The sequence below is a fragment of the Catharus ustulatus genome, chromosome Z, assembly GCF_009819885.2.
Source record: "Catharus ustulatus isolate bCatUst1 chromosome Z, bCatUst1.pri.v2, whole genome shotgun sequence".
In the NCBI taxonomy this organism is placed as follows: Eukaryota; Metazoa; Chordata; class Aves; order Passeriformes; family Turdidae; genus Catharus; species Catharus ustulatus.
In genome coordinates, this window is record NC_046262.2 from 34,774,378 (window position 1) to 34,792,805 (window position 18,428).

Below are 18,428 nucleotides of genomic sequence, written 5' to 3' on the forward strand. Positions count from 1 at the left end.
GGGCAGACATCCTTTTCACCCATTCAGATAGGGACCACACTGCCCCCGCCCAGTGGAAGATCTATGTGTTCCATGATCCAGTATGTCAATGTTAAAATACACATGAGCCCAAACCAGCAGAATTTACTCCTCTTGGAGCAGACTTTATCAATTCGCCCTCTCAGTAACAGTGGCTTATAGACTTAGTAAACCCTGGATCTGCTTTTTAGCTTTAGTACAGAATTAAGGAAGTCATTAGGTCCTACAGGTCAACTGCAGATGGATGATGGCCTTGTGGAAGAGAACTTGTGTCAGCCTATTAAAAATACGGAGGTGTTCCCATTACACATTGGTAGTGGGCAAGAGAGTGCAGGACAACAAAGAGGGAAACACCTACCAGCAACTAAAAAGGATTAGTTTTAACTACCATCCATGTATCTTTCAATATCAGTTATTTTGAAGTTGCTACACAGCACACACCTCTGCAGAACCATTTGTAAAATTCTAGTTACATTGGATTTGCTTGTCTCAATTATTCTGTCTGAAAAAAAATTGAGAACTGCTGCAGCCAGTAAAAGTGTATGTGCTCCTACATGGCATCCAAAAATCTATTTCAGCTAGCCTGCTCTAGTAAGGATAGATAGCATGTCTTAAGGCTAGTGACAAATTAAAATAGAATAGTCAGCTTTTTGAAAACACAAAAATACAATTCGCACCAAGTGTGACAAGCACATACATTTTCAGGTTCGAAGATAAGTTAGTTAAGTTCCAAGCCATAATGAGAATGCCACTCCAACCACAGAGTATCCCCTGTGTCATGCTGTAAAGCAGGGTCTGTACTATTGTATACCTTCTAAATTTTACAGCCTTTGCATGCCCTAAGGGACCAGTCATTAAAAGGTCACTTCAGAAGTAAATTACCTCCTCCCTCGTGGGAAGTCTCTACAAAGTAAAAACCTAATGCTGACACCTCCCCACAGCAGGGCATTTATTGTCTGTGCCAGGGAGGGCAAGCAGGGTTATGAATCTGATGGCAATAAGAGAGACACAAATCAGAAAACAGAAAAACGAGAGAATTGAACAAGAAAGGCTGGGAAGAATTCCTCGCTATCATGAACACTACACCTCTAGCCATAAGCACAAATAATGGCACCAAACAAGGCTTCTCCTACCATGCTTTTCCTTCTCTATATGTCTCTATGAAAGATGCCTCTGAAAAGCTAAGTTTGCTAGGAGAATGACTAAAATCCTAATTTTAATCATAAAATTACAGAGTAAATCATATTTGAAACAGATGAGAAGGCACAGTAGACAAATGTTTTCAGGACAGCTAATTTCCATTACAATGTCTTTCCTCTTGGTAAGCCTACTACTCAGGAATAGATTATCCTCATCAGAGTGAGATTCTAGGAACTCCTCCTCCTCCACAAAACTGGCATTATTGACACAACTGCCTCTTTTGGTAAAATATAACTCTGATATAACTGCAATCCTCTCCTGGATTTACTAAAATCTCTAATACCTGAAAACAAAGATTGAGAGTGTGAAATACAAGCATTTAAATTAATTTCATTTTCTCTCAAAAGAAACATGAATTGGCTAAAGAACATCAAAAGAGCAGTATTGTTTATCAGTATCTCCCACACACTCATTGTCATAATGCTGACACTTAGTAATTGAGCAGACTTGAATAAGCAATACAATTCAACCAGAACCCGCATAAGTTTGAACATGGTCATCAACATCCTTCAGTTTGGGCAATCTGCCAATAAAGAAGAAAAAGAAAGGCGAAAACACAAATCTGGCGCACAGTTCCTAGACTAGGAATACTCAATACAGTACTGAGTAAAGTATTAAGCGAAACCAAACAAAAACTTACGTCAGATTTGGAGGACACATTTTCCTCCATGTCAGAATCACTGGGATCTAGAATATCATCAAATGGTGGCAGAGTAGGCGTCTTCCTTTCCAGTGCATCATTTTCAATTTTGACTCTCCCCACCTTGAGCTGAGATTTATCTTTTGTCTGTTTTTTGTCAGCTGAACAAGTAAGAATCAGTGGTGGGGCACTAGGAAAACTCTTAAATAATGAATCCGAGCTGGGTTTTTTTCTTTTTCTTGCAGAAGATTCATCAGTGTCCAGCATAGAGGGCCTTTTTGTGAGAGTCTTCTTTTCTTGCTGCTGCCCACATGTTATGGTAAGGGTGGGGGTATTTTCAGATTTTGGTTCCTTGGATATGGGTTTGGGTTCCTTGAAGGCCATCTTAGGAACCAATTTTTCATCTTTTAGTGGTTTGTTTTCTTTGGGTTTCTTAGAGGATTCTTTGGAAGATTTGTTATGTTCCCTGGAAGGTTCTTTAAAGGCACTTTTTTGTTCTTTTGAGTCTTTACAAATTTTTTCTTTGTGCTCCTTTGTTAACTTCTGGGTCTTTGAAAAACTGTTACTGCTGCTGCTGCTATTTATGTTCAGAATCCTAGCAGAGTCCTGCAAAGAGGAGATGCAAAATTTCACTTTAATAAAAAACCAAATCCTTAAATCCTGAAAAGGCAGACACAATATGGACATAGGATTCATAATAACAACTTGGAACTGCAGGCAAATAACCAGGAGCAGAAATAACCATATAAGAACAAATAGAAAGCCCAACATTTGGTCAAAACATGTTATAAACTGGTGGAAGATGAATAGTTACAAAAGATGTTTTTTATCCTAGGCATTACACCCATCTTTTTAAAAAACACTGTAAGGTTAATATAAAGGAAATCATCATCATCGTTACCTATGAGAAAATAAAAATCACAAAGAAAAATGAAGATATGAACCATATGATGTCAACAGAATTACTACAGGATCAGAGGAAAACATGACAATATTTCAGGCAAAGTTTGACTTCTCTGCTGTGATCTTCCAGCTTTTGCCAGATCTTTTCCCTCATAAACAATAACAAACCTGGGTCCAGCCTGGGTATGGAAGAATTGATTGAACAGACAATAGTCCCTGCCTTTTTATGGAAAACCTCCTAAAGCTGAAAAAGCTTCCTTCTTTGAATATACTGGAGTCTTTCCTGAGTCTTTAATTATTTTTTTTAAATTGAACTGTTTTAAGTGAGAAGTGTTTCTCAAAAGGTAGTGACTGAGAGAGGCAAAGTCAGAAACAGCAGAGGATCATTCCTCACTCAGTTGAATCTGAAAAGTTGAAGTGGCAAGGCAAGAGACATCTGCAGCTAGAACTGGCAATAAAGGAACCATCCAGAATGGGTCATACAGGATCCTTTCTTCTGAGAATTAACACCTGGGAATATTTAAAAGACAAGAACAGTTCTAGCACTGCCCACTTTCATGGAAACTGCCAGCAGTGGGCTCTTGGTATCTCAAGAACACCCAGCAGAATAATTGCACTGTTTTAAAACTAAACATGTGTCATATATATGCAAGACAGGGTCAATTTTTATACTACTTCAAATCTGCAAAGTGACATTTCAATTTACAGGAACCCATGGCCAAGAAGTTTACACTGGTTGCTTTGTTTCAGGCTGATTATAACCTTTTCTCTCTGTATGTTGCCCAGTAAATGAGAAACTTTTAGAAAGAAACACTTCAATGTGCATTGCATACACCTATTGATTTCCTTTACCTAGAAGAGATGTGTATATAAATATGCTGTATCTGGCTGTCTAAAAACTGCCACAGATTTACAGAGAGGATAACATATTTAGCTGATCTTCCACTTTAACTTAACCACCATTTTACCCACAACATAGATAGAACTGCAGAAGTACAGTGAAAAGTAAAGGACCAAAGCAGGACATAGCCAGCCTCATCCTCTGCAGGGACTGCCTATTTTTAAGAAATGTACACAGTACAACTGCTCTGAAAAAAGAACTATCCAAGAAAACAAAGCAGAATTTACATGTTAATGGAAGTCGGTTAGAGTAGAAAGGAAGACTGAGACTACATCCACTGATATGCTTCCTGTTCATAGATAACTACTTATAACTTGTCCAATTAGCATGTGTTAAGTCAGTGTTTCATACTCTAGGACTTGAAAGGTCTACACAAAACTGTGCAGAAACTGCAGTATCTTCCTTCTCCTCTGTAACAATGGGTAGAAACAATTAACTAAAAACAATTACTCAGGAATGTTCTTCCCTTCTCATTATCTTATTTAGTGAAACACTGAGTCACAGTGCTCCATAAATTATTCAACTGCATGTTTTTATAAGATGCCTCTTGCATCTGTACAGCAAATGTATTGTTGTGTCAGACTTGGTAAACTAACTATATATTTATATAACATACATATCAACATTAATACTGGCCAAAATCATCAACAATGAACAATACTACAATGACAGCTGACTGTCTAAACATAAGGCGCTTCCGCAATTCCGAGGCCAGCAATGAAAAAAAATATTTTAAAAAAGCACTTAGCACTACTCGACATGTTTTACTTGAATCATAAGACTTTTCTTGGCATTCTTCTTTAAGATACAAAAAAAAAAAAAGTTTACTATTTCCTTTGATGCAAAACCAGCACCAAAGGATGACTTATGAACTAATTAGTAATGCTTCTACTGTCACACCATGTGCTATCATGCCAGAGAGGTGTTGCCCTGGGGAGGAAAAACATATGTATCATTATTAAACTAGATAGAGAAATTATCTCTCTTACTGGTCTCCTTATAGCACATATATTTTACACTTCAGAAGGAGAGTCTCATTTTAGATGTTTTCCAACAGATGAGATCTGTGAAAATGGTTCTGGGGCTCAGTAGTATTAAAAGCCAAAGAATCTTGAGATCTGTCTTCTTTTCAATTTTAAAAACAGACTTTTTTCATCTTCCTAGGACATGGAAACTGATATTTTCATAGAAATCCTCTCATATGCTCTCTTAGGATTACCCTTTCTTAAAGGCCGTCAACCCTTTGCTTTTATATTTGCATTCATTTTCTAAGTAAAAAGAGTATCTCTTCTTATTTTCTTAATTTCTGCAAAGACCAAAAAAGAAACCAACAATGACATAGAGGAGACAGCAATAGGAACATAAAATCTGTAAGACAAAAAAAGTCAAATTATATCCACCAGTAAATTATATCAAACCTGATGATAAACATGGGGTGCTGGGGGGGATGAAAAGCTGCTGAATATTCACATCATGTAGAGCATAGATCTTAATAAAAATCAAAATTACACTTTCAAACGGTTTTCTTATTTACCAGAATCTGACTGTGTTTAAATGTTTCTTTCCACCTTAAGAGCTGCAAAAAAATTAGTAAATTCAGTGAAATAAAACACATTTTTCTTAAGTTCATGTGAAAAACTGGGATCTGGGGTTTCAACAAATATATTTGCACACCGTAGCTGACCTTTGTGTATTCATCAAACATTGAAGCAACTCAAGTCAATGTAAGCCTTTGATATGTTGTATAACAAACAGTATGCTAAAGAATAATACAGGCACATAGGCATGTCAAAATACCTGCAGGTGTCTTAAGACAAGTAACACCACATACATACTTCACCTCAAAATATACAGTACTGCTCGATGAAAGGGGCTAAAGTATCTTTCAAAATATGTATTTTAGAAAGTACAATAAAAATCTAAGTTTTTATTAGCAAATAAAACCTGTGTTACTGTGACAGTTGTACTCAACTCCTTTTGACATTTTGACCAACACAGCTCCTGCTAAGGCCAGCTATGCATTCTGGGAGCACACAGAGCATACTGTAGGCAGGACAGGTGATCAGAAGAGCTAAAAGGCCATTATGCTGCCATGATCACCTGGAAATTGCCTGCAGCCATCATCATCTTTGGCAGTTTCATCACCATCTTCTTCTAACTTACAGGAATTACATAAACCATGCCTCCAATCTGCAGCTTACCAAAAAAAGTACAACCTTTGAAGTTGATTCCCTACCAACTGACTGCTTAGGCTATCACACTTCCCACTGTAAAACAGGGTATGCCCACATTGTGACAAAGGAGGAAGGATAAGCACCCTCACATTCAGCCAGGTAACTTTACTTTTTATGGATCCCAAGTGCATGGATTAAGAGTTACAGGTTATAAACTAAGAAACTTTGCAATTTGAGAGGTGAATTCACTTTATAGACTAATCTGGGCAATGGGAACCAGCCTTTGTTGTAGTTTTGTATTTCTAAACGAGCTCATGAAATTAAGTTTAAATCACAGAGTGCATTGTCCCATAAATCTGAAAGACACAAATGGACTGTGATAGCTGTTCAATAGGTAACACATTTGCAGATTAAAACACTTTTGTAACTACAGGACAAAAATGATGCTGAACTGTACATGTTCAGAGTTGGATTCTGATTTCACACCACAAAAAGTAACACCCAATCTGTTTCAATGTGAGATTGAATAAGCAGTAACTTCTAGAAAACACTGCACACCTCAACTGCTGACAGACATTAGTAAGCTAACTAAGAAGTTGAACACTTGGAGTGGTGGTGGAAGCAGACCGGCAGGGGCAGTTCATTGTATTTTATGAAGTCATTAAATTGAGCATATTGACATGGCTTTGTCAGTGTATTATACTCTGAGTTTAGACTACTAATTTAGTACTAGTGCATAAAATGTGCATAATTTTTATTTCTAAATGTTACGTCTATTGAAATAATGTGTCCTTATTAAGCCAAGAGACTAGAATTAGTCTCAAAAATGCCTATTGCTCTCAAGAGGAAAAGAGAAAGATATCTAAAAGTAATTCCTGCATCAAGCAAATTCAGATTTCTGTTGAATACAAACCTGTTTATTATTGAATAAAAATAATTCTAACTGATTTGAGGGGGCAAAAAAACCAAGAAAGAAATCCACAACATTTTGAGAGCCTCCAAAAATGCTCTGGGGTAGGAGATGAATTTACCTGCTTCCCACAAAAATCTGAAAAATTTTCCACACTTCAATTTCACCCAGCCCACCTAACTGTTACGATCAATGACATCAGAGGAATCAGAAGCAGATGGAGAATTACAAAGCTCAGTGGTTTAACAGTGAAGGTTAACTGGGGGAGCATAAAACAATTTATGTTTTTTTCTGATCACACACAGGAATAAAAGTTATTATTTTCTTTGCTTATAAAATAAATCTCATTTTTCTACAGCTGATACTACAGTTCATTGCAGAAGACATAATCATCCCCCTGCAAAAGCTACCCAAGCTGCTTCTCTATTCTGTGCATGTAATATTTATACAATACAAACAGGCATAGCAATAGCACTGATTTAAATCAACACAAGTATCTACAGCCAGCCTGCATCTATTCTTACATTCTGAAAATATGCATAAAATAAGTTTTCATACATTTCTGCCTGACATATGCACCTCCAAGATTAAAGTTTTGTTTTGGAATCAAAATACTGGGGCTCACTAATACCATTTCCATTAAATTAAATGAAAAAATCACTTGTCAAAAACACAAACATCTCTATTTAATACATATTTTAGAAGAGAATGGGACAGAAACCCAACTGTTAGTTGTCTCTTACTTCATACTGTATTGTATTTTTCGTAAGTGAATGCTAAACCAAGAAAAACATTTTATTGCACTGGTTTCATTGTTGTTACTTGAATTCTTATCAAACCATAAAGTTTATGTGGTACTTTGCAGTGGCAAACAGATAAGCATAACATTCTGGTTTTTCCGCACTCAAAGTTTAAAACTGACCTCCAAGTTTACTGTGGTATTCACAGACAAAACAAACCAAAACTAGGCCAAGCACATCAAAGGCCTGTTGCTGAAAAATAGCAGAAAAATCCTGAAGTCACCCAGTACAGACATCTGGAGTACACTTTTGGGACAAGTAACTTATGCCCAAGAACTATCAAGACTTTCCTGCAACTCTTATTCTAGAGGCATATTTAAATGAAATCTGAAGACTGAAGTTGTTCCATCACTGGGGTTACTCCAAATGACAAAACCAAAAATCTATTGGCTGGAACTTTCCTATATTCCAGCCAGAACAAAAACACTAAAGACCAAAATTCGAGGCTGATCAGGTCCAAGAGCTTGTAACAAAACCTCCAAACTTTACTGTTACACTAAACCCAAGGTTATCTTGTGTTTCCACTTCTCAAGAATAGCTTGTGATTCTCAGCAATTCAGATATTTACAAGTCTTTCTTTATGAGATAAAAGAACAACTGCTCATAAATGGTGTTCCAAGTTGGACAGGGTGAAGCAATGACTGCTGAGGGGTAGACAAAAAAATCAAATATCCACATGGACTGACAAAAGCCAGTGTATAGATAAAACATCTCTCCCCACTATTGAAAATTCTCGGGATGGAATCCTGAGATGTGATGCATGTCTAATCTCCTCAGGTTAGACTCACACAGCTGCTCTGTATGGGCCAAACTCTCTGCAGATGTTTGAGTTGCTTCAGCAAAAACTGAAAGATTTCAAGCACTAGTTTATGTGGATGAGTGCAGCAAATACATGCTCCACCCTGCTTCACTCCACCACACTCCACACTTGCTGATTGTCCACATTAGATGGAAGTTCACTGTCTAAATACAGTTTGGAAAATAACTTCCCAGGTTTACATTTGTTTACAAAAAACCAAGATTCAACACTTACCATGGTGTACGGTTGCCAGGACTCAGTATCATGTCAGTACCTCTTTGAAATCCTTCTAGAGGTATATGGGTTGCTTATTAACCCAAGCCTCAGTACACCTGCTTTAGCATGCAAGGCATGGGTCAATCAACATTATGGTCAAGTCTTTAGAAGTGATTGGAAAATGAACTCTAGAGAGTCATCTACCAACACAGAAATCCCATTAGAGATGGTCAGGTGTCAGTAACTAATGTCTGGTATCCAATCAGGTGGAGATACAGCGTAGTCTAAACAGCAGCACCTTGTTTCAGCACCTGGTATAGTCCGCTGCTTTTCTTTGAGGTATTAACCACTCATTTTAGCATGCCAAAGTAAGCACCTTCAGTTTAATCCTCAGATTATACCTCAGCTTCTCATTAGGAAAATAACCCCACTTCCATATGTTCTTTAAATATTGCAAGACAACTTGCATTAGAAATCGTGAGGCACTGACGTACAATGCACACCAGGTAGAGACAGGTCAAAGAACATTTTTTGTTTGTCTTTGCTTATTATGTAACCCTACTATCTTTTCTTTCTTTAATTCATTACCTGACAATTCTTGCAAGATACGAGATTTGGCACTGATAGTGAACATTAAAGTTATTAATAAAAATGGGTATTACCCCTTGAAACATGCACCGCAAGATTAAGAAACATACTTGAAATCTACAAGACACTACAAAAGAAAATGAAAAGCCCAACAATTTAACAAAATGGAGAAAAGGCCTGGATTGCATTTTTTATGTGAATAAACAACAACATGCTCCATATTTTCCCATACCATTCGTTAATTTTGTCAAGAAATTATCTGCTATTTCAGAAAGGTCCATCTGTATTACTCAAGAGGTTCCTTGGATTATACCATTTTACTTTTAAGTTGGGCATCCAAAATTTAATGTCCTAGACGCCAATGACACATTGCTTTCTTTGAAACATCCAGGAAAGAATTAACCTCTCAAATTTAAACAAAAAAAAATACTAAAGAACATAGTGTCAAGTTTCACTCTACACAATTATCCTTAAAAATGTTTAATAAAAGAAATTATAATCATCATTATTACTACAGTATTATCTCATATTCTTTACATTTCCATAGATCATACTTCCATCACTGTAATCCTCTAATACTACAAGATACTATTACAATTCCTTCTGGAATAGCAGGGAAACAACTGTACAAAAACCAGAGAACCTTCACCGGCGCCTGTTTTCACAGCCATCCTTGTGCTGCAGTATTTCACATGGCAAACAGCAAGTACAGAGCAAAGAAATGTCATGACCTCCTATCACTGGCCTATCAATTAAAACATTGCAAAAAAACAGCTAGATTTTTTTTTTTTAAATTGATTTAATTACCAGAAAAAGCACTTCTGAGTCAACTACTTTCTAGTAAAATAAGTCTCACCTTTGGCCCATGAGATGATTTCTTCTTTACTTCAGAAAAAGACAGAGAGTTACCGGGAAGGCTGGGGAGATGAAGGCTTTGCCCTGAAGAAAACGATGTGCCATCTGACATTACCATCATCTGTCGTAAGAGGGAAAGCATGTCAGTAAAACATTGCCAACAAGAGCAGAGTCCCACCTGCCTAGCAAATCACACTGGTAGGGGAATAAAAGTCCAACAAACAATATCCATGTTTCTTCTTAAAAAGGGACAATTTAATGAAATCACACAGATAATCAATTAATTTTTCCCAAGAAGAGTCTGTTTTTCCCATGATATTAACTGGTAAGCAATCTCCTTGGCTATATCCTGATGCATGAGCCTTCCCACACACCCTCTCTCCCTTCTCTGAGAGGCAGCAGAAGCAAAGTGAGTGACCAAGCATCTCAGCCAACATTAACCCACCACAAAGATACACTGTAAAAACCAACTGAGGTTTTAAAGTGAAAGCATTACCGCCTTAATTTCAGGCTTCTGTGTTTTATCTAGAGTACACTACAGTAAACTGGTTGGTGCCGGTAAGCAAGCAGCCAGTTTGCTTTTAAGAGGGTACAGTTCCCTTTCTTGATTTTAGACTTAAGTACAAATATTCCAGAAAGAACACATAAATCAGCTATTACTGAGCAGTTACCTGACATGTAAAGATTATTCCTTCCATCTGTGGGAAACCCAGCTAAGATCTTGTCTTCTGTTCCAGTGCTGCTGTGTCTGGACTTTATGGATTCCTACCACACAATTCCTTTGTGGATTCTTAACACAGCCACTCATTTATCTATTGTTTCAAAGCTCCAAATGCCAGAGACAGCTTACCTATCTGACAAGCCCTGCAAAGTTGGAAAGAAAACGCAGAGCTCTGCAAGGAAACATGTCTGTCTTCCCACACGTTCCCATGCACAAAGCAACACTGGTTTTGTGGCTATCCTGTATGGTTATCCTCACCTCTTTAGATGACCAAAACATCCTCTCACTCAGGGGACAAGAATGAGCTGACCCATCTTATGCCTCATATACATTACATTAAAAATTTAGGGAAATCAAGGACGTAGATATGTTTATTCCAGTAATACCTCTCCAATTCAGGATGGTATTTTATTGCCTACAACTTCCTAAAGGAAGGATTTCGATTTTGAAGAGTTAAAAAAATTACTTCAACACCACTCCAAATGAATCACTTTGCTCAAAAGATACATGGTAGCTTGGGGAACATTAAGAGACTTATCAGGTAATAAAAATTATTTTTTAACAGCCTATTTTCAACATTGTAGCTAGATGCCAAAGGCAGGTGAAGAAGGCAATTAAGCTGCTCTAACTCAGAGCCTGCCAAAAGCCAAAACTCTTCAAAAATCATCTGTCCAATAGCAATGACATTCTTCTTACAATCATGGCACTGTTGATTGTAACTAGCTATTGTGAATCACAACAGGTAATCCTTTAGAAGGAGAAATACTTTTTAAATCTCAATTACCCAAGGCCTGTGGTTGCATTAAACTCAGCTGAAAACAGGAGAAGGCACAAGCTAACAAAGAACAATCAGCCAGAAAGAAAATCTACAACCGCATGTGCATACCATTTATATACCTGTGTGACAGATAGAGAAAATGCATGTACTTAGCATTTTTTTTCCCTCACAGAGGACATAAAATGGATGTTAAATAATATTGTTCTTGAAGTCAAAATCTGCAGTATTTTTTAAAGCCACAAATTTAATAGAACATATCCTTTGCATAAAATCAAAGTTTTTCAGAAAAAGCAAAGTTACCCATTAATTACAGAGTTTAAGCAGATATTTTATTGCCCAAAGTAGTCAAGAGAATCAGGGTTTGCTCTACTTTGAAATTAAAACCAAAGAAGCAAAAACTGTCCCAAAAATTCTCCTAGCTGCCATTTTCTCCCTGAAGCACAGAAGTCGGACATACTGAAATAAACTCACTGAGGTTTAACTAGTACATAAATTTTCTTTTTAAAATTCACAAACACTTCAGTTTAGAAATATTCATATATACATGATTGTACACAGGCATTCTTAGAAAGGTGACATTTTTTTAAAAGTGTATGGATTTCTATGATATCTCAGTTTCTGGCAAGTATTTGGACCACTAACAGTCTCCATATCACAGGCTGTTTGGGATGATAATCTACAGAAAGATTTAGAGAGACGGAATGAACAGCATTAATACCGTGTGAGGTCTGATTTGGCACATCTAGTGACACATAGGAGAAAATAAATCCTGTAGTGGTTTTAGAAACCAAAATCTGGACATACCAAACCACGAACTCTAAAAATTTCAGTGTATTGAATCCTGCAGTGGCAATTGTAAGTTCAAAATTTTAATGTGATTAACGGACTACAGACTGTATCATCTTTAAAGCTGACAAAAACATGACAAGAGACCAAAAAGTCTCATGCAAAATTCACTCTTTTACCCCTATGATAAAAACCACACATTTCTCTTCCAAAGAGATCTCTGACAGAAGTATATGCTCCTCATTTAAGCTAATATCAGCACTAAGTAACATCCAGTATGTTTGTTTTCTTTGTCAAGATCATTCTATGCAGAAAGCACCTATATTACCAACATTTTTTAGAATTAATATGCATTTCTATTTTGGCTAAATATAGGAAAGTGACAACTATACATCCAGTTTAAGTTTACCAGCTGTAAGACCTCAGCTGACAGAATTACAGCAATTTCTGCAGTGGGTAGCTGCCCTTTGTGCCCACACAGTCAAACACAGAATCACAGGCTGGCAGATGCACTTCCACCAGCTTTCAGAGTAAGTCCCTATTTTTGCATTGCTTCTACCAAATTGGCAACAGACAGTGCTTGATTGTGAGCACATCTATGCCTCTATTAAACCAAGGCTATACCAAAGATGGAAAAGGTAGGAATGAGCAGCAAGACACTACCATTGCAGCAAGAATGCAAGCTCACTAATAGCATGGCAATAACTTCGCAGCACAGCTTATACGGACTCTTTTTTTTACATTTTTCCTCCTTCGTGCATTGCACATTTCCTGCTGTCTTACAGCTGCCTGGAGACACAGCTCAAGAGGGATGTGGCTGCAGCCTGTCCTTGAGCCAGGCAGTCAAGGACACCTGCAGCTGGTACTTTTCTGCACCCACAATTAATCACTCTAGTGACAAAACTTAGGAATGTGACCAACTCTTCTTCTCAATCTCTTTCAAAGTCAACAGCTAAGTGGGATCAGCCAGACTGGTGGAGTAAGACATTGACTGGTGTCAATGAAGCAAGGTGAGACAACAGCAGTGTTTTAACAAGTCAGTTTTAAACAGCCATATAACCACACTCAGAATTCACCAATATGCAGAAATGAAGTTCTAGTTACAGTTTTGCTGCTCCCTCAAAGATTTTTCATGACTGTATTTAACACAACAGAGATCTAGTTAATCTCAAATCTTGTCTTTCATGGAGCAAATGGTGGCAGTAATACAATGTGTAAAAGCAGGGTAATAGCTGGACTTGTTCAAAATTATTTTAAGTGTTTTTTAAAAGCATGCATTAGGATACCTGCTACTGGATAGGCACTAAAAGATGGCCAAGGGAGAACAGTTAGTTTCACAGTTTAATACCAGGGCACAAATAATACAGGAACAGCAGAATAGGCTGTATGGAGAAATACGTCAAGGGAGGTAATTGTCCCACTCTACTTTGCACTGATGTGGCCTCAGTTTGAGTCCTGTGTGCAACTGTGGCACCTCAGCACAGGAAGGACATCATCAGACTACCAGAGTGTGTACAAAGGAGGGCAACCAGTGGGGTGAAAGGCACTTGACATCACTTGACTTGTTCAGCTTAGAGAAAACAGAAGGTTGAGGAATGACTCCACTGCAGCCCACAACTACCTTCGAGGGGGAGCTGCTGATCCCTCTCACATAATCTAACTGCTCTGCTGGTAGTGTTATCTTGCCTCTACTTCACCAAAAAACTCACTTCACTAGCCCTCAGCTGTTGAGCTTGTATTTAAAACCTTTGTCTACCAGCTGCTTTAAAGGAAAAACAACTTTGCAAGGGCAAAGGAAAACCTACTGTCTTCCCAAAAATAGTGCGTAGAGGATATTCACGTTATCGGTAAGGAATAATCAACCTGAAGTAAGCAGGCTCCATAATATCTGAGCTGCTGTAATCTTAGAACCAAAGAATGGTTTGGGTTGGAAGGGACATTACATTCCCCTGCTGTGGGCAAGGACACATTTCACTACATCAGGTTGCTCAAACTGCCATCCAAACTCCAAGGAATGGGCTATCCACAACTTCTCTGTGCAACTTGATCCAGTGCCTCCCACTCCCACAGTAGATAATTTCTTTCTTATATCTAAACTTACTCTCTTTCAGTTTGAAGCCATTCTTCCTTATCCTAACAATACCTGCCCTTGTACAAAATTTCTCTCAGGGTATTTCTAAGGACATTCCAATCTGCTACTCAAGACAACTGAATGGTATGGAAAGAAAAACTGCCATGCATTTAATTTAAGCAGTTCCATGAACTTCTGAAAAAAGAATCAGCGCACTGCCAATTACCATAATACAATCAGGAACCCTCCTCCACTATTCCACTTCCAGCAATTTGGGGAAAATTGCAGTACCTTGTGAATTACAATAGGTTGTATTAACCTACTAATAATTGCTTCTGAAGTCTCCTTACAAAAAAGAAAAAACTGACATTTTGAAAATAACATTTATCTAACAATACACACTTGAAAACTTGGAGTACCTGTGTACCCAACAAGAACAAGTCACTTTCAAAGAAAACCCTTGAACCCTTGCTTTTCACATCCTTATAACATGAGGAATGTGGAACAATCTTAAAATGTTCCATGAAAAGCTGGTCTTCTTTTATTGTCCATTTCTACAAATGCACAAAACTGTAAGGTGCTGCACCTGGGTCAGGGCAACCTCTAGTACAAATCCAGGCTGTGGGATGAACAGATGGAGAGCAGCCCTGGGGAGAAGGACTTGAGGGTGCTGGTGGATGAGAGGACATGTCCCAGAAATGAGCACTCACAGCCCAGAAAGCCAAACATGTCCTGGGCTACATCCGAAACAGCGTGGGCAGCAGGAGAGGGAGGGGATTCTGCCCCTCTGCTCTGCGAGACCCCACCTGCAGTGTTGCATCCAGCCCTGGAGAGGACATGGAACTGATGGAGCAAGTCCAGAGGAGGGACACCAGCATGGTTAGATAGGAATGAAGTACGCTTCCTCAGAGGACAGACTGAAATAGTTGGAGCTGTTCAGCCTGGAGAAGTTCTGGGGAGAAATTATAGCAGCCTTTCAGTACCTAAAGAAGGGCAACATGAGAACTGGAGGGTGACATTTAGCAGGGCCTGTAGCAATAGGACAAAGGATAGTAGCTTGAAACTTAAATAGGGTAAATTTAGACAAGCTATAACAATGGAATTTTTTACAAAGAGGGTGGTGAACCACTGGAACACATTGCACTGAGAGGTGGTGGATACCCCATCCCTGGGAACCCTGAAGGTCAGGTGGATAGGGCTCTGAGCAGCATGATCTAGTTGATGTCCCTGCCCACTAGATAAACTGTAAAGGTTCCTTCCAACACAAACTATTTTATGATCGTGCTGACTCCAATGCATACGGATCACAGATCTACCACCCCACATACATATCTACAGAGTCAGGAACTGCATTAGCTCACAGGCCCAGACCAACACAATTTCATTATTAATCCACATCAGAGCTCCTGCAGGTGAATGAGCCAGTGTCTCCTAGTTTTTCGCTTTCCTGAACAAAAGGAGGCCATCAATAAAGCTGCAATAATCAGATCCACACCAAGCTACCTGTTGCAGTTTCATTTACTGAGCTGCTCATCAAAGAACATGTACAGCATATTCAGAACAGGCAGTGGGCTTTAAAAGCAGTATGCTGCAAGAAAAATTCCAACAGCACTTTCAGTAAAAGCTACAAGTTACCTATTAGAATTCTGGGGAAAATTAACCATTACTACAACATTTCAGCAGCACTCATAATGAATCATACTCATCATGCATCAGTAGCAGACAACTGAACTCTTTGTGTGGTTCTAGGCTGCCACACCCTGTGTCATTTTACAATGATGAACAAGTTGCTACACATCACTTCTTTCAATGTTAAAAAGCACAGTAATTTCATGACTATAAGGCACACCGGATTATAAGGCGCACCCCTGGGAGTCAGCAAATTTCGTAACTTTGTACATTATATACGGCGCACTGGATTATAAGGCGCAGGTTTTTTTGTGGCAAAGATCCGTGCCACGCGCAACAAAGTAATGAATTAGTAACGGAATCCCACGATTGTGGAGTTTACTGGCAGGTGCTCAATTTGTGAACATTTTTCACAGATTGGTGTAGCCTTTAAACGCAGTCCCAAGTGCCCTCCCCATGCGCGGGGCCCGGCACTCCCGCCTGCCCCTGGCTGGCGAGGCGGGGCTCGGGGTAGCTGCGGCTCGAGGCTGCCATGGTTCGGGGCGGCCACGGCTCACACCTCGGGGTTGCTGTGGTTAAGGGTGGCTCAGGGCCGCCACAGCTCGCGGGGGTTCAGGGCAGCTCAGGGCTGCCCGTGGCTTGCGGTGGCTCAGGGCTGCCCGCTCCCTCCCTCCCGGTGCGGTTCCTGCTGGCTGGGGGCAGCCCAGTCCCACCCACCCCATGCGGTTCCTGCTGGCTGGGGGCTGCCTGCGGCCAGCCACTCCCTCCCTCCCCTCGCAGCTTGGCGCTCCTGCGGCGCCACCCCCCCTCGCAGCTCAGCTCACGGCTCACACTTCCAGGTTGGCAAATTTCACAACTTTGTACATTATATAAGGCGCACTGGGACTATAAGGTGCACTTCCAGGTTCGGACCAAAATTTTAGTCAAAAGGGTGCACCTTAAAGTCATGAAATGACTGTACATCTGAAGTAGTAGGGGAAAGTAGTAATGATTTTAAATGACAGTAACACTAATAGCTAAAGTCATTATGATTAAAAATCAGTATGGACTCCAGTTTGAGATACTGAACATGGGTATGCAGACCTATATTTCAAAATTCCAGAGGATAACACATTGCTTAGAAAAACCTAGCAGTAATACAAGTCCCATTAAGGCTGAAGTTCCAAAATACAAATCATTAGCTAAAAAATACAGTCATACTGAACAATTATAATTTATACTTAAACCAATATTAAAAAAATATATAAGTTATTTGCTTGAAAATAAAGTAATATGTAATTCAAGAAAATTCAATTACAGTAATTTCACGAATACAAGCCGCACCAATTTGACCAAAATTTTGGTGGAAACCCGGAAGTGTGGCCAATATTCCGGGGCGGCTAATACATTAACAAAATTCTAAAAGCTGCCAACACGGAAGTGAGAGCCCGCGGCAGCCCCAAGCCAAGCTGGAGCCCGGCCGGCCCCGGCAGAGGTGGGAAAGCCTGGCAGAGGCGGGGCCAGCAGTGTGGGGGGCGGGCGGCAGAGCCTGAGCCAGCAGGGCGGGGCAGGGGGGGCGGCAGAGCCTGAGCCAGCAGGGCGGGGGAGCCCGGGAGAACTGGGGCTAGCAGTGCAGGGGAGCATGGCAGAAGCAGGAAGGCCGACGGGTGGGGCTGCCTGGCAGCGGGGGAAGCCCAGCAGAATCGGGGCCAGCAGCGTGGGGGAGCCTGGCGGTGCGGGGGCCTGCAGTGCCGGCCAGGGCGAGGAAACGCGGCGGTGGTGCAGACGGGAGGGGGCGGCCAGCGAGCCCGGCGGCGGGGCTAGGGAACGCGGCGCGCCGCGGCCGGCGAGCCCGGCGGCGGGGCTAGGGAACGCGGCGCGCCGCGGCCGGCGAGCCCGGCGGCGGGGCTAGGGAACGCGGCGCGCCGCGGCTGGCGAGCCCGGTGGCGGGGCTAGCGAACGCGGCAGCAGGGCGGTGCTGACGGGAGAGGGGGGCCAGCGAGCCCAGCGGCGGCGGCAGTACCACCCGGCCAGCCCCGCTGAGCCGTGGCGCTGAGCTGGGCCACCCGGCCCCGTCGGCCACCATGAGCGGGCCGAGCCTTCCTGGCCCCGCCCCGAGCCAGTAAAGCCTGCTATGCCGCGATCCTGTTACTAATTGGCCAATTTGTGAAAGCTGCGCACGGATTCTCGCTACGAACGAAAGTGCGGCTAATATTCGGGGTGCGGCTTATCTATTGACAAAGACAGCAACATTGTCGAGGCACCGGGGGTGCGGCTTATAATCCGTGCGGCTTGTATTCGTGAAACTACTGTACTTAAATATGAAAAGCACAAGAGCAGCATTACACATAAGGTTGGTTCTGGGTAGAAGCCAACTATTCCAACTGACACAGAGGAATTTGCCAGGAAATAGGGAGGATGGAGAAAAGGGGGAAATCCCCACAATTTCATCCTCATTAC

At 40.6% G+C, this 18,428-nt stretch overlaps 1 protein-coding gene across 2 annotated transcripts in view; it reads right to left on the reverse strand.

The window, feature by feature from the left end:
* The window catches only part of MLLT3 (MLLT3 super elongation complex subunit), a 138,320-nt gene that overhangs the window by 44,792 nt on the left and 75,100 nt on the right, over window positions 1-18,428 (reverse strand). For both annotated transcript variants that reach the window (XM_033086097.1, XM_033086098.1), the window contains 2 exons: window positions 10,006-10,125; window positions 1,859-2,464 (listed from right to left, as the gene is read on the reverse strand). In XM_033086097.1, coding sequence (XP_032941988.1) covers window positions 1,859-2,464; window positions 10,006-10,125 — 726 coding nt within the window. The remainder of the gene's footprint in view (window positions 1-1,858; window positions 2,465-10,005; window positions 10,126-18,428) is intronic.